The sequence below is a fragment of the Lepidochelys olivacea genome (genome assembly GCF_965140295.1).
Source record: "Lepidochelys olivacea isolate rLepOli2 genome assembly, chromosome: 5".
In the NCBI taxonomy this organism is placed as follows: Eukaryota; Metazoa; Chordata; order Testudines; family Cheloniidae; genus Lepidochelys; species Lepidochelys olivacea.
The window spans coordinates 28,334,406-28,351,813 of NC_140415.1; the positions used below are offsets into that span (position 1 = coordinate 28,334,406).

Here is a 17,408-nt window from a genome sequence, read left to right on the forward strand (position 1 = left end):
CAAAACCCTAAAAATAGTTTGCTTCAAGTTGACCAAAATGTTTGTCTACTCTAAATTAGACTTTTTCCATTTCAGTTCAGTCATTTCAGGAGTTACACCCTGGGTGTGTGCGCTTTATTTTTTAATTGGCCAAATTTGAAATCAAAACATTGACTCAATGTTTTGTTTAGACTTTTCAGGTCAAAACAATTTTTTTCTCTGTCAACTGAAACTATTCAGGTCAAGTTCACCTCAGTTTCTGACTGCCTCCCCCCACCTCCCCAAAAAAGCCTTTTTTTGGGGGGGGAATGGGGACGACAAAAACACTTCATTAAAAAAAAAGTTTCCTCAGCTTTAGTTATCCCATTTCTGACAACCTCAGGGGTTTTATACCTTCCTCCAAAGCATCTGGTATTCACCACTGTCAAAGACAAGGTACTGGACTAGATGGCTCTTGGATCTGATCCAGTTTGGTAATTCCGACAATCTCATTTTAGGAGCACTGAGCTGGCAGGACTCTGCTGCTGGAGTTGAAATGTGCCTTTTTGCATATCTTTATGGAGACACCATATAACTAGCACCACTCTTAAGAGAGTTGGTCACTATTACATGGTACTGATGCACTATTAATAAGGTCTGGCTTGAGAGAATGGAGTATAGACTAGGAGCTTTGAAATATCAGTAATCTGTATTGCCATCACTAGAAAAATGAAAATCTCTCAGGGAGAAATTAGAAAAGGAGTACTTGTGGCACCTTAGAGACTAACAAATTTATTTGAGCATGAGCTTTCATGAGCTACAGCTCACTGCATCCAATGAAGTGAACTGTAGCTCACGAAAGCTTCTGCTCAAATAAATTTGTTAGTCTCTAAGGTGCCACAAGTACTCCTTTTCTTTTTGCAAATACAGACTAACACAGCTGCTACTCTGAAACCTGTCAGGGAGAAATGTGTCAGGCAAAACAAGCAACAGTCCAGATTATACTTTAGTACTGTATTTATCATAAACAGCTAAAATAATGGTCTCCATACAGTATATAATCATTGCTGTCTTTAGCCATGTATGCTTGATCATGCCCTACAGATGCAATATAAAATCCAAGGAATCTGAAACTGATACTACCAGGTGGCATTTAAAAAAAGGGTTACAAGAATAAGGCAGCCCTGTAGATGAATGCACACATTTTACTGTCTGTTCTGGGAAAAACAAAATCTAGTACAAAGCTGCTGATACAAATTAAAAAATGAAAGGAATTACCTTCTCATCTCTCCTGAAACCAAGGTGGTTGCTTCTAAAATACATAGCGCACATGTAAGTTGCAGGATAGCATGCATGCTTCTAGCTTTTTTAGCTGGATGGAAGAAACTGCTGGGACTGAATTTGGAGTCTTTATTTGTTCCCTGTGTCATTTCTTACTAGAGGCACAAAGGCAACGCCCACAGAGCATGCCAGTGATAGGCCATAGCTAATGTTGACTTATGGTACATGCTCTAGAGTTCACTGAAAGCATGGTGGGAAAGTAAGTCTGTATGAATATTCAAGTTGTCTTTTGTTGCAGTATTTCCCCAGCAGAGATTGAGATTCTTCCCCTTTTGACCAACCAGGTAGGGAATAGAGCCCTTCTATTGAACTAGAAGACACTTAAATGCATATAACTCTCCATTGGAGAATACTGCAAAAGGAATACCAACAATTCAGAAATTGTCTATGTTTAGGGAATCATTATGCGGAGGCTTGGAGGTGTGGGATGGGGGAGATTTTTTTGCAAGCCCAAAGGATTTATACCTACTCAGACTTTAAGGGAAGCAGGGACCATTGTGATCATCCAGCTTGAACTCCCACACATTGCAGGTCAGAGTACCTTACTCACCCACTCCTTTAACAGAGCTCTAACCTCTGGCTGGGTTACTGAAGTCTTCAAATCCTGATTTAAAGACTTCACCATTTACACTAGTTTAGTAATTCAGTAGCACAATAAGGTTGAGTCAGCTGTTCTGGCCTTCAGTCCTCCTGTCATGAAGGACCTGTTTATCTAAAAGGATAGGGACTCAAATCAGATGAGTCCCTAGGACCCTGTACCATCAGACCTCACAATTACATAGAATACCACGGTTCAAAGGGACCTCAGGAGGTCATCTAGTCCAACTCCCTGCTCAAAGCAGGACCAATCCCCAATTTTTGCCCCAGATCCCTAAATGGCCCCTTCAAGGATTGAACTCTCAACTCTGGGTTTTGAGTTTGGGTTTTGCAGGCCAATGCTCAAACCACTGAGCTATCACTCCCCCTGTGATGGCACCAGGTTCTGGATTCTGCAAGAATCATGTTACTCTATGCTACTTGTGGTGCATCAGTGGCTATTTCCAAGATCACTACCTTTGCCAAAGTTTCATTGTCACAACTCATTGTGGAGAAGCCGCCTACCCATAGTATTGTAGGTATCATGGGCCATTATATAGGCTGAGGGCTTTGAGCCCAGGAACAATCCATTGAATGCACTGCCCTATTTTCCAGGGATGACTAGAGCATGTAACCTTTTGGTTGTTTCCTTTATGGATTTCCCTGTAGTTAGGAATCTCTCTTAATTTTGGGATGGGCCCACTAGCTCATTTAAGTGCCCAAAAATCAGGGTTAATTTTCTCTGGTAGGAACGATTTCAGGCTATGGACATTTTGTACTAGGAACATTTTAGTGTCAAGTAGTTGAGACATGTACTGCTAGGTGGGCTGTGTCCATTTGCTCACCCAGATCAGTCACCCCTGCTACTATAACCGTGTTTACCATTTCAGAAGTGTGAAGCAATAACTACATATCAGAAAGATAAAACCTTGTACAGCAGAGCAGCTATAAGTTTGCACTGGATGTAGCAAACTCACAATTGTCTAATGTTAGTTTGCTCCACTGAACATGCAGTGCGTAGGGTTATTTTGTTTATAGGCTAAAGGCTTTTTCCTCTGCCTTTACAATTCTACCAGAGACTTTGTCATCTTTGACTTTCAAAGCCAACTCAACCTAATTCCACTTTTCTAAGATTAAGTAGTTTAGATAGGTTTCCACTGTTAATGGCATTGGAGACTAGTAGATGGGTTAAATCTGGACTCTGAGTTTTTCCCCTTTCAAACTGTCTCACTGTAGTCTTGGCAAAGTCTCTACACAAAAAAAAAAAAAAAAAAGGCAGGTCTACACACGTAATGCTACATTGCCCACAGACACCCCCCCCCCGCCCCCAGCACCAAAAGCTGTGTGGAGCTGCTTGCGCACCTCCATCTAGGAGCCAGATCTGCTACTGGCTGGTTCTGGGGTACAGTGCAGGAAGCCTGCCTTTGCACCCCTGTTGTGCTGCTGATCAGGAGCTGCCCAAGGTAAGCCTGTGCCCCAATCTCCTGAGCCCCCCATACCCAGAGCCCTTTCCTGTACCCTAAACCCCTCATCCTGGCCCTATCCCAGAGCCTTCACCCAAAGCCCTTCCTGCACCTCAAGCCCCTGGCCAGAGCCCCCTCCCAGACTGTGGATCACTCATTCCCAGGCCCACCCCACAGCCCTCACTCCTGCACCCTGACTTGCCTCCCACACCCCAAACCCCTGCTAGGTCATGAGCATTAACAATTTTCTTCAGCTAGGTCACCAGAAAAAAGTTTTAAAACTACTGCTCTGCCTGAGGTGTTAGGTTGGTATAATTATGTTCCTCAGGTGTGGATTTTTCATGCCCCTGAGTGGTGTTACACTACTACAGGCTTGTAATGTAGACCTGGCCTGAGACCATTCCTTAGGCGAGAGTTGCCTAGTAACCTTTAATGCTGTGCAGTAATGGGTGGAGGGCTATGTGTTACCGCAGTACATGTAAAAAGGAGTTGCCAGATTTTTTTGAAACACTACTCTAAGCACTGACTGTTCCTCAACTCACAAGCCATTAACTACTGAACAAGAATTGTGCTAGGTATGGGGGACTCATGGGAAAGGCTTGGTCACAACTGTTCCTGGTACACTGTTTAAACAAAACTAGAAGTGTTTAAGGAACAAAGCTGAAATCGACTTAATCAGTATACTGTAGTGCAGGATTTACCATTTCAGGAGGCAAGTCATTCCCAGCAGACAGACATTTGACTCTTTAGCAATCCAAGTCCAATAGTCAGGTTTAAATAAATATTTAAACATTTTTACTTTTAGCATTTGTCTAACAGAACTTTGACTGTTGACCAGCTGTGTATTTGTTACTTTAACAGGAAAAAGTCCCATTTATGGGAATAGCCTGAATGTAAGCCATTGGACTGCTAGTATTAGACACAGGAGCGGAATGTGTTCACTATTTAGAGTGGTTTCACATCCAAGTATTTTATGTACTTGGACACCTGACAAAAACAAGGTAGAGTTTAGCCCAAGGCTAGGAGCAGATAAAAAGAGACACAGAAAAGACAAATAACCAATTACTTACCCTCCATCAGCTCCTTCTACCATGAATGAAAATAAAAGGTTCCTTGCAAAACCCTCCCATCTTCTATGTAGTTGAATCATCCTGTTAGGAAGGCTATCCTAACTTTTTCTACAAGGACTGAAGTGCCCTTGCTATGCCTGAAGCATCTTTAGGTTCAGGTAGTGAGGGATCATTCTAAAAGTCAAGCAGTTGCTGTGGTGTCAGTGCTCACTCTCCAATACCATTTGGATCTCTTACTGAAGTTCTACAGCTATGGAGGAAAAACTGGTCCAGAATTTCTAGTAGCCATTTTTGAAGTATATAAAAAAAGAAAACTGCTCTCAAATTAAACTCCTCTGAAAAGCCACTAAACAGAAAGTATTCTAACTGGAAAGCATAGAAAATGCTTTGATTCCTTTGATGAAGTCTATCAGTTTGGCTAGAAACAGCCATAAAATTGGAAGTTCTAAATAGTGATAAACTCCTAGGATGTTCAGTTCTTGCTCCAGAACAAACAAATATGCTGCATGGCATGTTAGTATGCCTTGATGTACTGCTCCTTCAGGAAACTGGCAACCCACACTCATTTGATATAAAGAGCAGCATCTTTTTAATGTCATTAGAAAACTTTACTAGTTGTGAGACTACAATTTATATAATAGTAACATCCATAAGTTTCTACATTTCCAGTTTGAGACAAGTACTTATAAATTCATAACTTTTAATTGCATTGTAGGAAAGTGCACAAGAGAAAGGTTATATACAGAACAAGTTGCATGACTGGCTGAATTTGTCACTAAAGTTGCCTTCAAATTGATTTTCCAGAAGTAATCCTCTGTTTAGCATTTGTTTAGGTATCCAATTCAACATTAAAGACAAGATAGTATTTCAAGTTTACACTTATAAATGGTTGAGTAAGAAACTAACCACCAACAGAATGACAAGAGCTGATTAGGCCTGTGTCCAAAAAGCAAAGTAACCTTAACAGTTTAGTTTATAAGAGACTGATTTAGATACAAGTCAGTTAGTACAGAGGTTCACAAAGGAAGGCACAGCCTCCTTTGAGAGGTGGATAGCTACCTCAAATTGTATGAGGTGCATCAAAATTCACAATACACTAAGGCATCAGGTGAAATCAAGATCAATACAAGAGATTGCCATTTGCCCTTCCAATACATACTGGAACTGGCTTACACCATGTCTGTGACAAAGCAAGTGATTTGAGTTCAGATCATTATGGACATTCACTGAAGTTTAGCAAGTGATTCAACAAGAAAGCTTGGCAGATGGGTTTCTTGCTTGAAGCAAGAAAAATCCAGCACCCTATTTGATTTCCCCCCCCCAACCCACAACCCTTAGCAGATTTAAAAACACAGGGCATTAGACACAAGTTGAAGTTTGGCTGAGGTGTTTCAGCTTTAGGTCCAAGGTCAGATTCCAGAACATTAGCTTAGACAATTTGTCAGTTAGAAACAGTGTTGGAGTTTGTTCTCTATAGCCACTGCTTTTCCAGATTCTGCAATTATGTTGTAGTTAAGGGACTAATTACAATCAGATGGAGGGCATTTTGCCATTTTCAATATGAGTTAGCAAGCACTGGATTCTTGTCTACTTTGGTTTTTGTTTTCCCACTACTTAGAAATCAGAAGGAAAGCCATAAGTTATCACCAGTTGCACAATCATAAATACAAGACAAACTATTGTACATTGAAAAGTGGAAGTTTAAGAAAAGCTTTAAATGGCTGCCATTTTGGAGTGAGACAGCCATCAGTGGAATCCAGATGTGTGAAAAAAAGAAGCTTGTCACATCAGTGTTGCAGAATTTGCAAGATTCTAAATCCACAAGTCCCTTTCCCTATGTGGAGGAGAATGCAGTTTCTTCCTCAAAATGGGTGCTCAACTCCTTATTACAACCATTACAGTAAGTGCTGCAAGAATTAAGTGTAGGGGACCATGTTTAAAAACACCACAGTAAGACTGGGAAGTCAGTGTTTCCACAAGACTTATATATGCAGTTCTTAAATCAGAAGAAACTGAAGAGGTTACAGAAAAAAATTCACATCCACCAACTTGAACCTGGGCCTCCAGCATGAAAGTCTGGATATTTTTCTTGGCTTCATCTTGAATTATGTTAACAGCAGGTTCTCTTTGAGGGCTCATGTTTCAGTCCACACAGACAGTTTTTAGATCACAGCAGACAGACATTAACAACAATCAGAATAGGCATCAAGGATGAAGGCAGACAATGAAAAATAAGACTAGTAGAAAATGGTGACAAGGAGGGGTTGTCTTGTTATTCCATTTGTCCTTTGCTGGTTACACCTGGTTTCTGGCAAAGAGAGAAAGTGGTTAGGAATTGTGATAAAAACACTTCACCCACTCACCGCATAAAACTGCTAGTAGAGATGTTGCCAAAAAAAGCCAACCCCCCCCCCCCAAAAAAAACCACAAAGCAAGAAGGGGTGTGTGTGTGTCAATTCTCAACACCCTAATATTCTAAAGGCTTACCAGATTAAAATATTGTATAGAAATTCTAGTCTAAACTTAAATCTTCAGCAAGAAGCTGGTAACCTTAACTACTAGGACCTCCAGTAAAATGTGGAAATATTAGTTATGGTAATACTGTCTGCTCATTGTAAGGTTGAGGCAATTGAGCAAGGGGAAGATTTGTTTAACTTGTAGGATCTAAGTGTAGCCTTTTATGCAGAGTTCTGCTGAGTGCATTTGTTGCATTAGAAAGGGTTATCCACCCAAAGTCTGGAAGAGCTGGCTAATTTTTAAGTAATCCTGCCTATTGTAGTTTAAGTGCAGAGTTTTTCCTAAAGTGGAGTCCATTTTCAATTTTGTGCACCTTGCAGAAGGGACTAAGTCAACTTTCTGCTGATCAAATCTTATTGGCTGTAATGAAAACATTCCTTTTCCAATGCATGAAGTTGTATTTTAACCTTTACTACAGGAAAGTGTGAAATCAAATAAGTTAGAGAACAAAAACAGTTTTAGTTACTTCAACAGCATTTATACTGTGCTATTAGGATTTCTCAGTCTGCTGTGACACCTAGAGAATCAATATATTTGATATGATGAGTCAGTTACATTTCACTGGGGTTCAGGCTGCCCTTATCTGCATTAAATCCTGCTTCCATATTTGACCCAGATGTATACATGCCAACTACCATTCTGCTACAAAGAAAAAAGCTGGAAACAAAGGGATTATACTAGAGAGCGCATAGCTAAACTGATCTCAGGAGAGGGGTATTCTCATAAAACCAGCTACTACTTTTTAAGATGTCACCCGACATCTGATCCTGGAAACAAAGTTAAAGGAAGACCACATGTTGTGAATCCCTGTTCTATAATTTGGTACTGAAAGCTACCCTGCAGCAATTATGGGCATGGACATTAACCAATGTGGGTGGATAATCTTGGACTCAGATTCTATAAGCTTGTAGGAGAAGAGTTAGCTCTTCCACTGCATGCAGTTAGTGAATTCAGACTGAGGCCACCTATTTCTTCCAGTTTAGAAATTAGGGTCAGTGATTTGCATTGCTCCAAGTTTAAACATACTTGCTTTTAAAAAGATGTTAAGTGTCTTGGTCTCCTCCCTTCCCCAGCCACTGGGCAAGCTAAGAGTTTTGCTAGTCAATTGTATTAGCCACAATGCCAGACTCCAGCACAGACCACCTTCCCATGCCAGTCACATGGGGAAAGTGGTCAGTAGACTAGCTTTCCAATTCTTTGGTGGTTTCTCCATAAAGACATACTGAGAAACATGTCAATTACACAGAGCCACTTACCAAAGTTATGCAAATGGATTTCCAAAAGGATCACCAAATAGATCAGAAGATGGTGATGGCTGAGATGCAGTCTAAAATAGAAGATTGTTTATAAACAATGGGCTACTAAACTGGTGAACTCTGAACACTATGAAAGGTAGAGGGAGGGAGAGATGTTGGGCAAGTGGTTTTAAACCCACATTTCAGGCATTCTGGAAAGATTTACAGTATAGTTAGCTAACTGTTTAAATGAACAATAACTGTATATTTTTAGGGCTGGGTTAGAATTAAAGTCTATTTACCTTGACTCATACCTATCTATACAAAGACCATGTGTATTTAAATATTCATATGGGATTCAGCCAATAAATTTAGTTTTTAGACTAAAATGAAAAAAGAGCATTTTGGAGAAGTTCCAGAGTTTCCATAAAGGGCTTCAAGTCTCATGTTCCAGATGCAGAATGTGGTTAGGCTACTTCCTTCCCTGTAGGATACCCAGGATGGAGGCCTCCATTCTTTGGCCAAAACAGAGAAGCTACACATTTCATGCTCCTTACCCCCTACCCTGCAAAGAGGGGAAGGCCTAAACTAGTTGGAAAGGATTGTGGCTTTGTCAATATGGCTGACAAAGCACAACTGCCTCATACCACAAAACTAAAAAGGCACCTTCACCCTGGGAGTTAGTAACGCTATCCAGAATTTGGCTTAGGTTCACAAGTAGTATTTTCTCCCTTCCCCCCTGAAGGCGAATTTGAAGTCAAACATGGGAATACATGGAATTTGCTGACCCTGCTAGGGAATTGTTTGGTCACCAAATGGGAAGTGCCCCACCAGTGGACAAACCCGCACAGGTTTGTGTGGTGTTGACAGGAGACTTCAGAGAACTACTGGGTAGGTAAACAGTGCTTAGTACTTACAGAGGGTTGTGAGGAGGTGCTGAAAGGATCTGTTTGAAAGGGGTTTTCAAACAGGGCATCAGGCTTGGAAGCTGGCAGAGTGCTTTGTCTGGGAGCAGGCTTTGGTGGTTCTGTGTGAAAGAGTTTAAACAAGTTACTTTCCTTGTGGAAAGAGCTCAGATCTAGGCAGGCCTTGATTTCTGAAATATACAGTAGGATTTCCTCTGGAACCTGAAGGATTAGTTGAGTGTAATTTTCTAGAAGATAGATTTCAAGCTAGAATCAAACTTTGTGCAGAGCTTCTACTTATGAGGAGTCACCTTAGTTATTTCTAAAAAAGATGCCAATCAGCTTAAATAATTCAAACTGGAAAGTTTCCAGGTTTGAAAGTGAGTGGTTTAGAGAACATATAAATGCTAGAGAGCAGTATTGGGCAGCAATAAATTAAGAGATGACCCTCAGACTATACTTTAATATAGACTAGCAACAGAAAGTATCTTGACAAGAGAAGATGCTAGCCTAGCCATCTAAAGACACTTAATGTCTAAAATTAGCTTCCTTGCAAGGGAAGGTCTTGGTTTATTCTTCTCCCTATAGCTTGATGAAGCATTAAGAAAAGGGAATTTACCACTGATTTTAGTAGACAATAGATTAGCTGCCAAGTCATTGTGATCAGTGTGGTCTTGAAGAATGCCCACTTTGCTATTAAAGTAACTAGTGAAAGCTCCAGAAGCACCAAGACGACTTTGCTGCTGTTCTCCCCTCCTAGCTGGTACTGCAGGTGGCTTTGTCAGCTGGAAGTCTTTAAACATTTCTTTTACATCCTTTCTCTCTTTATCCCCAAGTGGGTCTAATGCAGTGAAGGCATCACTTTCCTTCTTAGATGGCTCCTTCGGAGGTGCAGTTCTGGGTGGTGGCTGAGGAGGGCTAGTTGCTGAGACAGAAGACAACATAGCAGGGGGCTGTGTAGTAGATGGAAACATGCTGGTCTGGAAAGGATTTCCAATGGCAGCTGGTTGTGCCCAAGGAGTAGGAGAAACATGTGCTGGCTGACCCCAGAGACCAGGAGATTGAGATGGTGACGGGGCTCCAAAGGACGCAGGCTGACCCCATCCTGAGACTGCTGGAGGGGCACTGAAGGCAAGTGGTTGAGTAAAGCCTGTAGGTTGAGCACCCATAATGGATCCAGGAAATACTGATGTGGTAGGATTGAAAACTGAGGACTGTTGACTCCATGGTGTTGGAGATGTTCCTGGCAAGCCACCTAAGAAAGATTATATGCAAGACTTGTAAATAGGGTATAGTGAGGCATCTCTGTAGGTGTACTGTATGAATACTTGTGCTCCTTACTTGAGTTTTTCACAGTACAAATCTAACGTCTTGCTGATGCATAGACTTCAATGCCTGTGAAGCTTCCTTCACAAGAGCTCTGTAGCACAAAGGCTTGTCTTTCACCACTGAAGCAGGTCCAATAAAAGCTATTACGTCACCCTATGAAGTGGATAAAGTACTTAGACAAGCCATTTTAATTTGGGGGCTCTAAAAACCTTGTTCTTAGATATTTGATTTTATTCTGTCAGAAAGTGTTGAGGGTCTGCTCCAGACACCACTGATATACTGCATGTTAAACCAAGAAATACAAAATGCCCTTTGATGTCAGTTAACCCTGACTAGCTCCTTGTCAAGAATAAGTCTTGCTAGCAAGTAGGAATCTGTATCATACAGATGTATTCAGTGTAATATGCCTATACAGCACGTCACCAGGAGAGTTTCAAACAAAGAAAAAACTAAACAAGTTTCCTTCATTGGGTCATGCTGACCTGAACCTGGTTGAGTGCAGAAGGTTTGTATAGGCTACAGCGTGATTGGATCTGATGCCTCCCTGGAGGTAGGCAAGCTCTTCCTAAGGTGACTAGTGTGCTGCTAGTCCCATTTTCAAAAAAAAAAAAAAAAAAAAAAAGTTATTCTAAACTCAGTTTTAATGATAGCTTAAGGAGACAGGTTTGTTAGTGACTCAAGGTCTTACTCTAGCTTTTAAAGCACATTGTTAGAAGGCAGATTTCAGTGCAAGATTGAGGCCATTGCTTCTTGCAGGGAAAGAGCCTAGAACTCTATATTCTCAGCAGTGAGAGAGAGCGTGAGTTACCTATGCATTCCATTACTACTCACTCTGAAAATGAAGGTTTATTAATGCTGAATGTAAATATCTTCAGCCATTTCAGTACTTCCTCTGCATCCTATTATGTACAGAAGCAGCTTGCCTCACCACCACCACCACCACATTTAACTCCCCTAGCTCCCTCTGCCCCAAGTCACATAGTTTAAGCCTCATTGGTTAGTAAGCCAAATGGATCTCTTCCGCAGATCCAAGGCTCTATGCATCAGAATCTTCTGGTCCTGCTCTTACCTTAAGTGGCATGTTTCCCTATAGTTGCCTGACCCCAACCCAGTCTGAATTTTATTGCCTTCCTCCCTTAAGTCATTTGGAGAGCAGCCCTCAAAGTTGAGGACATTGATCTTCTGACTAAGATGCAACTAGGTTACACGTTGCTTTTGTATGCAATACTTTAAGATACTGCATGTTAGAGAGTTAGTGGCACTGAATGGACTGTTCAGCTAGCTACATACATTCATATATAGCCCCAGGGCTGTCTCTGTGATACTGTTGCCTAGCTAATATTTTCAAGCAAAATTTGGCATGAGAAATCCTCCAGATTTTTAAAACTGGGTTTCCTCTCAGCCCAAGCCTTACATCCCTGTGACTTGTGATCCATTTGAGCTGGTCCGTGATTATTATATGAATATTCCACTTAATCTTTGAAATAATAATATTAGTAGCAATGGATTCTAAGGTGCCAGAGTGACAGTAATTGAATTTAGCTAGTTGCGTATTAGCCTTGTGAGTGAAAAGAAACTAACATTTCTGTTCAACTCTACCTTGTATGGACATGGGGAAGCCACACCTGTTTACTACTTATTTTCTCATATTTTAGAGAGGTTAGATTTGCTTCTCCAATGCAAGTAGGATTGCAAGGATCATTAAAATTTTGCTCTCCTGAATCTGGTTTAGAGTCCAGTGTTCAGAATCAAAGAACTCTGCTTTCTACTCCTACATACTCTGCAGGAGACAATAACTTGGTTGGGTGCCTAACTCAGATCCATAGCCTTAGTTTGGTTGTGCATCATTTGTCATGGACAGAAGCCAAAACTGTAAAGTTCAGTTCATATCCACACCCCTCCCCCTGTGAAGATTCTGTATTCAATTGTTCACATAAAGGCCTTCACAGGGCATTGAGCCAAGATATTGGACATAGGATAACAGTGAATTTGAGGGTCCAACTGTATTCAGTCTACTTAAATATGGACTTAATATATTTAAGGTATGCAGTTATAGCTGTCCCAATTATCTATACAGCAAGGACAACTAGGAAAGTTTGGGCTAGTTCTCAGCACTGCTGGATTTTGGTAGAGTTATTAAACTTATAGTGCTGAAAGCACAACTCTGAGTGTATTAGAAATCTAAAGAAACATGTAACAGTAATGGAATAAAGATGTCAGCTGTGGACAAAGTCTGCCAGCAGTTGCTCTGGCCATCAGATAAGTATGGACTTACAGAGCTCCACAATCCAATACATGTACAGTTTAACACAAGAAACACTCCATGTTTTAGAAGTGGTAGTCAACTGGGTAGGGCACCAGACTGGGCAGGAGACCTGGGTCTATCCTTGATTTGACAATGACCTGTTGTGACCTTGGGCAAGTCACTTCAGCTCTGCAGGCATTTAACTTTGAATGCCTTGCATAAAGTCCCCCAGTCATTATTTGTATTGCAGTAGCATGTTGTTTTAGGGTATGTCTACACTGCAGGTGGGAACGTGCTTCCCAGTGAAGGTAGACAGACACATACTTGAGCTAATGTGCTAAAAATATTGTATCCATGGAGGCATGCTCCCAGCTGCTGTGTAGACTTGTCAGTGGTAATTTTTCTAGCTGTGATTAGAAAAGCAACTTTTGCCAATACACTGGACTGGAGATTCAATATGTCAATCTCCAGACTGCTCTCTTCCTGTACTATTTTAACATTTGGTACCATGTTTACATTTACTGGTATCTTGTGGTGTACGTGAAGAGTCTCTTTAGTAGGCAACCAGATTCTGTTTTTATCATGCAACATAGTCTGTTCACACCACAAGCTAAAAGAGCAAGCACTCAGTTAAGTACACAGAGGATGGAGTATATAAGTGTCAATGAAATAAGTTCTAATGAGATGCTGTCAGGCTGAGGAAGAAAGTAGGGAAAATGCAACATGAGAGGCCAGAAGGGAAAAGGGAACTCCAGCACACTCTTGTCAAGAGAAGATTTAAATTTAAGTCTGACTTACTAAAGTAAGAGAGAAACCATAAGTTGAAGTAGCCGATAAGATTGATTTGTCACCTTAAAGTAATGAACTAACCTAGCCCAGCCAGAGGTCCTATGGTAGGACTGGTTTGGAAGAGGTCCAGCGGGCTGGTTTGCACCAGTGCAGGTTGTGCTGCAGGAGAAGTCAGGCCTGGGGCTTCTGGAGCAGTAGATGCAAAGAGGTCCGAGCCAAACAAATCATTTGCTGCAGTCTGGAAACAAGGTAGGAAGGGGAGAAGAGAAAAAACAGTTTTACTGGGATACACAGTTACCAAAAGGATACCAATTCCAGTTTCTGGGCCTTGTTTTCAGGAAAGTTCCGATACTGCCAAGTCAGGCAAAGTCCTGTATCTGCTACTAAGCAAGCTAGAGCACTCAGATAAAAACTATTTTGGTTCTGGAACCAGGAGACATGGGATCCAGGTTTTACACTAAAGGACTGGTAGGCTGCAGAGTTTGAGTTCTAATCTTAGACTAGACATCTCCACAGCTGACTTTAGACAGAGGAAGCATTTAAATGGGTGTGTTTTAGAATACCATGCATATAATGAAGTCATTTACTTATGCTAAGAATAGAAGACTATCCTGGCTTGAACACTATTTAAATATTGTCCATTGGTTGTGTGCTTCAGGTACATTGTTCTTGGAGGTAAGCACTGGCAAGATAAATTAAGTCATACTGAACTTACTGCAGTATGTGAACACCGAGTTAAATTGTAGCTTAGATACAACACACCCCCTTAATTCTGTTGCAGCATATTTGATAGATGGAGTTGCACTATTTGAGATTTCAGGGTTCTAAAGGTTCTCACATCATATAGCCAAAAAGTTATGTGAAATAACCTCACATTAGAAGTACCCTTATGGCAGTTTTAGTCATCTACAAATAGGTAGAATAAGAACTTCTTATATGGACCAATCAGAAGGCACTATGAAAGATTGCCTTGAGCTTGCTGCAGAGTGCAGTGTTCTCTAAAGTCTTCTAGAATAAATATGTACTGTATGGACTTAAGGAAACTTAAATTTATTCTTTTGACTATTGTCTGCTGGAGGGTGAATGAATTTACTGTTGAGTTTCAGAATTGTATATTGTTCTGACAGGCACCTTTTTGACAGTTGCTTTATTTAAATACTAAATACATTTACAAGTACTACATACATTTCAGATCAAAATACTTACCAGAGTTAGTGAAGTATGGCAGCATTGAAAAGAAAAAAGTGCATATTTAGTGATAACCATTATGAATGTACACATGAAATCAGAAAACATGGATTGCAGAGGGAACATGGTGGGTGGAATAGAATTGAAGAAAAAAAAGTTGTGTTGTAGAGTAGCAGGAATAGTTTAGCAGGTATCACCATATTTTGGTAAGAAAAAGGAAAGCTTCCTTCACCCAGCCCATCTAACAGCATGCATGTCACCATTAAATATTTGAAGATGTTCACCTGAACAGTCCTCCTTCCTCTTCCTGGCTTGGTACTTTGTGGAGGTGGGCTAATTGTTATGGAGTCATGTGACATGAGCTGGACATTGCTGTCAGAGTCCAGCTTTACTCCATTTTGCAGAGATAATCCTTTGGAAGGGCTTTCCGCAAATAGATTTGATGAGGATTTGGTCAGAAAACCATTCTGTTCTCTTTCTGGTACCCCATTTTGGGTCCTTGCTGCTAGCTGCTTTGGCTTACTCTCAAGAAGCCACTGGCTTGTCTGTATTTCCTGTTTGCCAGTTCTATTAGAAATCTGATCAAACTCTTTACCAAAGTAGTCAATATCACCATTTACTGCACCGTTACCCAAGAAGCTCAGACTTTCCTTCTTCTGAAGTGAAGATTTTAAAGAATCAAATGAAGGTTGTGCAGATTGGTCTGGTTGTGTGAAAGGATCATCACTGAAAGGATCTGGATTGGGAATGGGAAAGAAGCTGAGACTGGTAGTGAGAGAACTTTCAGGCAAGAAAGGGGTCTGTGACTTTGGTCGTGGAAGAGAGGAAGTGATGCCATTCAAGAAGGGACTCTCTTTTACACAAGTCTGATTGTTCTCGATTTCAGAGTTTAGATCCACTAACAGGATATCTTTACTCTCCTATTAGTTTGGAAAGAAAAAACGTAAAGTTAGTTGAAGACTGAAAAAGATGCAAGCCATGTAATGTGTTCAATCTTTACCATGCAGAAAATAAAAAAACCCAAACAACTGTTATCTAACACTTCATGTTCATTACCAGGAAGTCTGATGATCTCAACTTTGTTTTACAGTTAGGAAAAAGCTTGACAGGCTTAGGAGCCAGGTATGTATATGTGTGTGTGTGTGTATATATAATATATACACACACACCCCCCTCTAGCTTTGCCCTTGTGATTTTACACTTTCACTACAACAGCCCTCTGATGCTATTGGAATAAGAGGGCTCCCATCCGGGTAGCTGCTTTCATAGCACTTACAGGGCACTGCTTAGTCTGTCCTGAAGACATACGTGTTTGAGCCATACATAGCTTAAGTTCAAACCCTGCAGATCTCCTCTCCACAAGTCAGTAAATTATAGCCATTTACAGTTTGCTTTATAGGGACTCTCATAACAAGCTTAAAATATGAAGGCACTGCTAAGGCAGCGTATTGACTCCAGGAGATATGAAACTCAAGTGTAGTATTTATGCAGCTCAGTAGCAGTCTGCCTACACAGTGCCATTTTTCAGTTAGACTATGCTTGCATGAGTGATTAGGATGGCACCTTAAGGGAGGCACCAGCCACTCTCTGAATCAATAGGGTATTTGCAATGTAACTTACATTGCAGTATGCCATTAACACTGTAGGTTGTGCTTGAGTAAGCTTAGCAGAGTTTATTTTGGCAGGGTTCTTTAATTTCACAAGTCAGTAATAAGTGAGGCCTGTGGATTATGAAGTCATTGTGGGTGAGGGGGCAGTACAGCAAGTCTGAAGAGCCCTACCTCTCCTGTAGAGGAGCAGCATCGGACAGATTCGAGAGGCCATAGAACCTATTCTGGGCAAGGGACCTGAGATTTGTTCAATTCTTTTGCCAGCATCTTACGTGTAGCACTTGAAAGTCATTGCATAGATAAAAAGTTATAAAATGCCAAGTTTTGTATGAATACCATAAAAAAAGGTGTTGAAAATTGTGTGTGGTACTGCAAGTCTGCCTGCCATTTATAGCTATGGAACTTCAGTAGCTGATATCACTAGAGGCAAACAGACATGGATGAAGATGGTTATGCAATGATAGAGGGAACAAATTACTGCCACAATGGAGATTTTATAATAGGACCAGGCTTCCTATGAGATCTAACGTAAGAGGATGAAATTTGAATTTTTACTCCTTCCAGTTAGTGGCAAAGCTACTTTTGCAGCAGTTGTCTTTATTTCTAGTTGTGAGGTTAACTGCAACATCAGGTCAATCTGAAGTCTCACCTTGAGTAATGTGTGTCACAAAATAGACTAGCAAGCAACTATTGTACTGCAAGAAAGGTCTTTACTTACTGTAGGACTGTTCAGGTCAGGAGGAGTGGACATATCGCCAAACAAATCCATCTGGTCAACACCCTTAAAAAAAGTTAATTTGGAAGAGGTTCATATTCTGTGTAAGGCAATGATTTCACCACACTGATGTAAGCTTTTAAGACCAGCAGAGTACAAACATATTAAGTCAAAGTCTAAGATATTCCACTTTTAACCCAAGGAGGTAGTTTACTATAGTGAGACAAATTGTTTCATACATGTGCACCCTTAGAAACTGCTAAGATCTGCTATGTAGTTGAAGGAAGCTCAAGTACGCATACTCAAGTGAGCATGGTGTCAACATACCAGTTTTAGTTTGTCAACTTGATCAGTCAATGCATCACTACCATTCTGGAAGTGAAAAATAAAGACCATGTTAGTGCTAAGACAAGTTTGAAATAAGCATCTTATTCTAGTGATTATTCAGGTTGACTGATTTATGAATT

General features: G+C 40.7%; 2 protein-coding genes across 4 annotated transcripts in view; both read right to left on the reverse strand.

Annotated features, from left to right (window-relative positions):
- Nucleotides 1-1,403, reverse strand: part of C9 (complement C9) — a 30,218-nt gene extending 28,815 nt beyond the window's left edge. The window contains exon 1 of the mRNA XM_084629655.1: nucleotides 1,237-1,403. Within this exon, the coding sequence (XP_084485781.1) occupies nucleotides 1,237-1,388 (152 nt within the window). The 5' untranslated portion in view covers nucleotides 1,389-1,403. The remainder of the gene's footprint in view (nucleotides 1-1,236) is intronic.
- A 3,688-nt stretch (nucleotides 1,404-5,091) lies between these two features.
- DAB2 (DAB adaptor protein 2) overlaps nucleotides 5,092-17,408 on the reverse strand; it is a 42,700-nt gene continuing 30,383 nt past the window's right edge. For 2 of the 3 annotated variants that reach the window (XM_084628064.1, XM_084628063.1), the window contains 8 exons: nucleotides 17,269-17,313; nucleotides 16,945-17,007; nucleotides 14,901-15,536; nucleotides 13,510-13,666; nucleotides 9,685-10,320; nucleotides 9,078-9,187; nucleotides 8,182-8,252; nucleotides 5,092-6,716 (listed from right to left, as the gene is read on the reverse strand). In XM_084628064.1, coding sequence (XP_084484190.1) covers nucleotides 8,187-8,252; nucleotides 9,078-9,187; nucleotides 9,685-10,320; nucleotides 13,510-13,666; nucleotides 14,901-15,536; nucleotides 16,945-17,007; nucleotides 17,269-17,313 — 1,713 coding nt within the window. In that variant the 3' untranslated portion in view covers nucleotides 5,092-6,716; nucleotides 8,182-8,186. The remainder of the gene's footprint in view (nucleotides 6,717-8,181; nucleotides 8,253-9,077; nucleotides 9,188-9,684; nucleotides 10,321-13,509; nucleotides 13,667-14,900; nucleotides 15,537-16,944; nucleotides 17,008-17,268; nucleotides 17,314-17,408) is intronic. The other variant, XM_084628065.1, reaches the window with a different exon arrangement.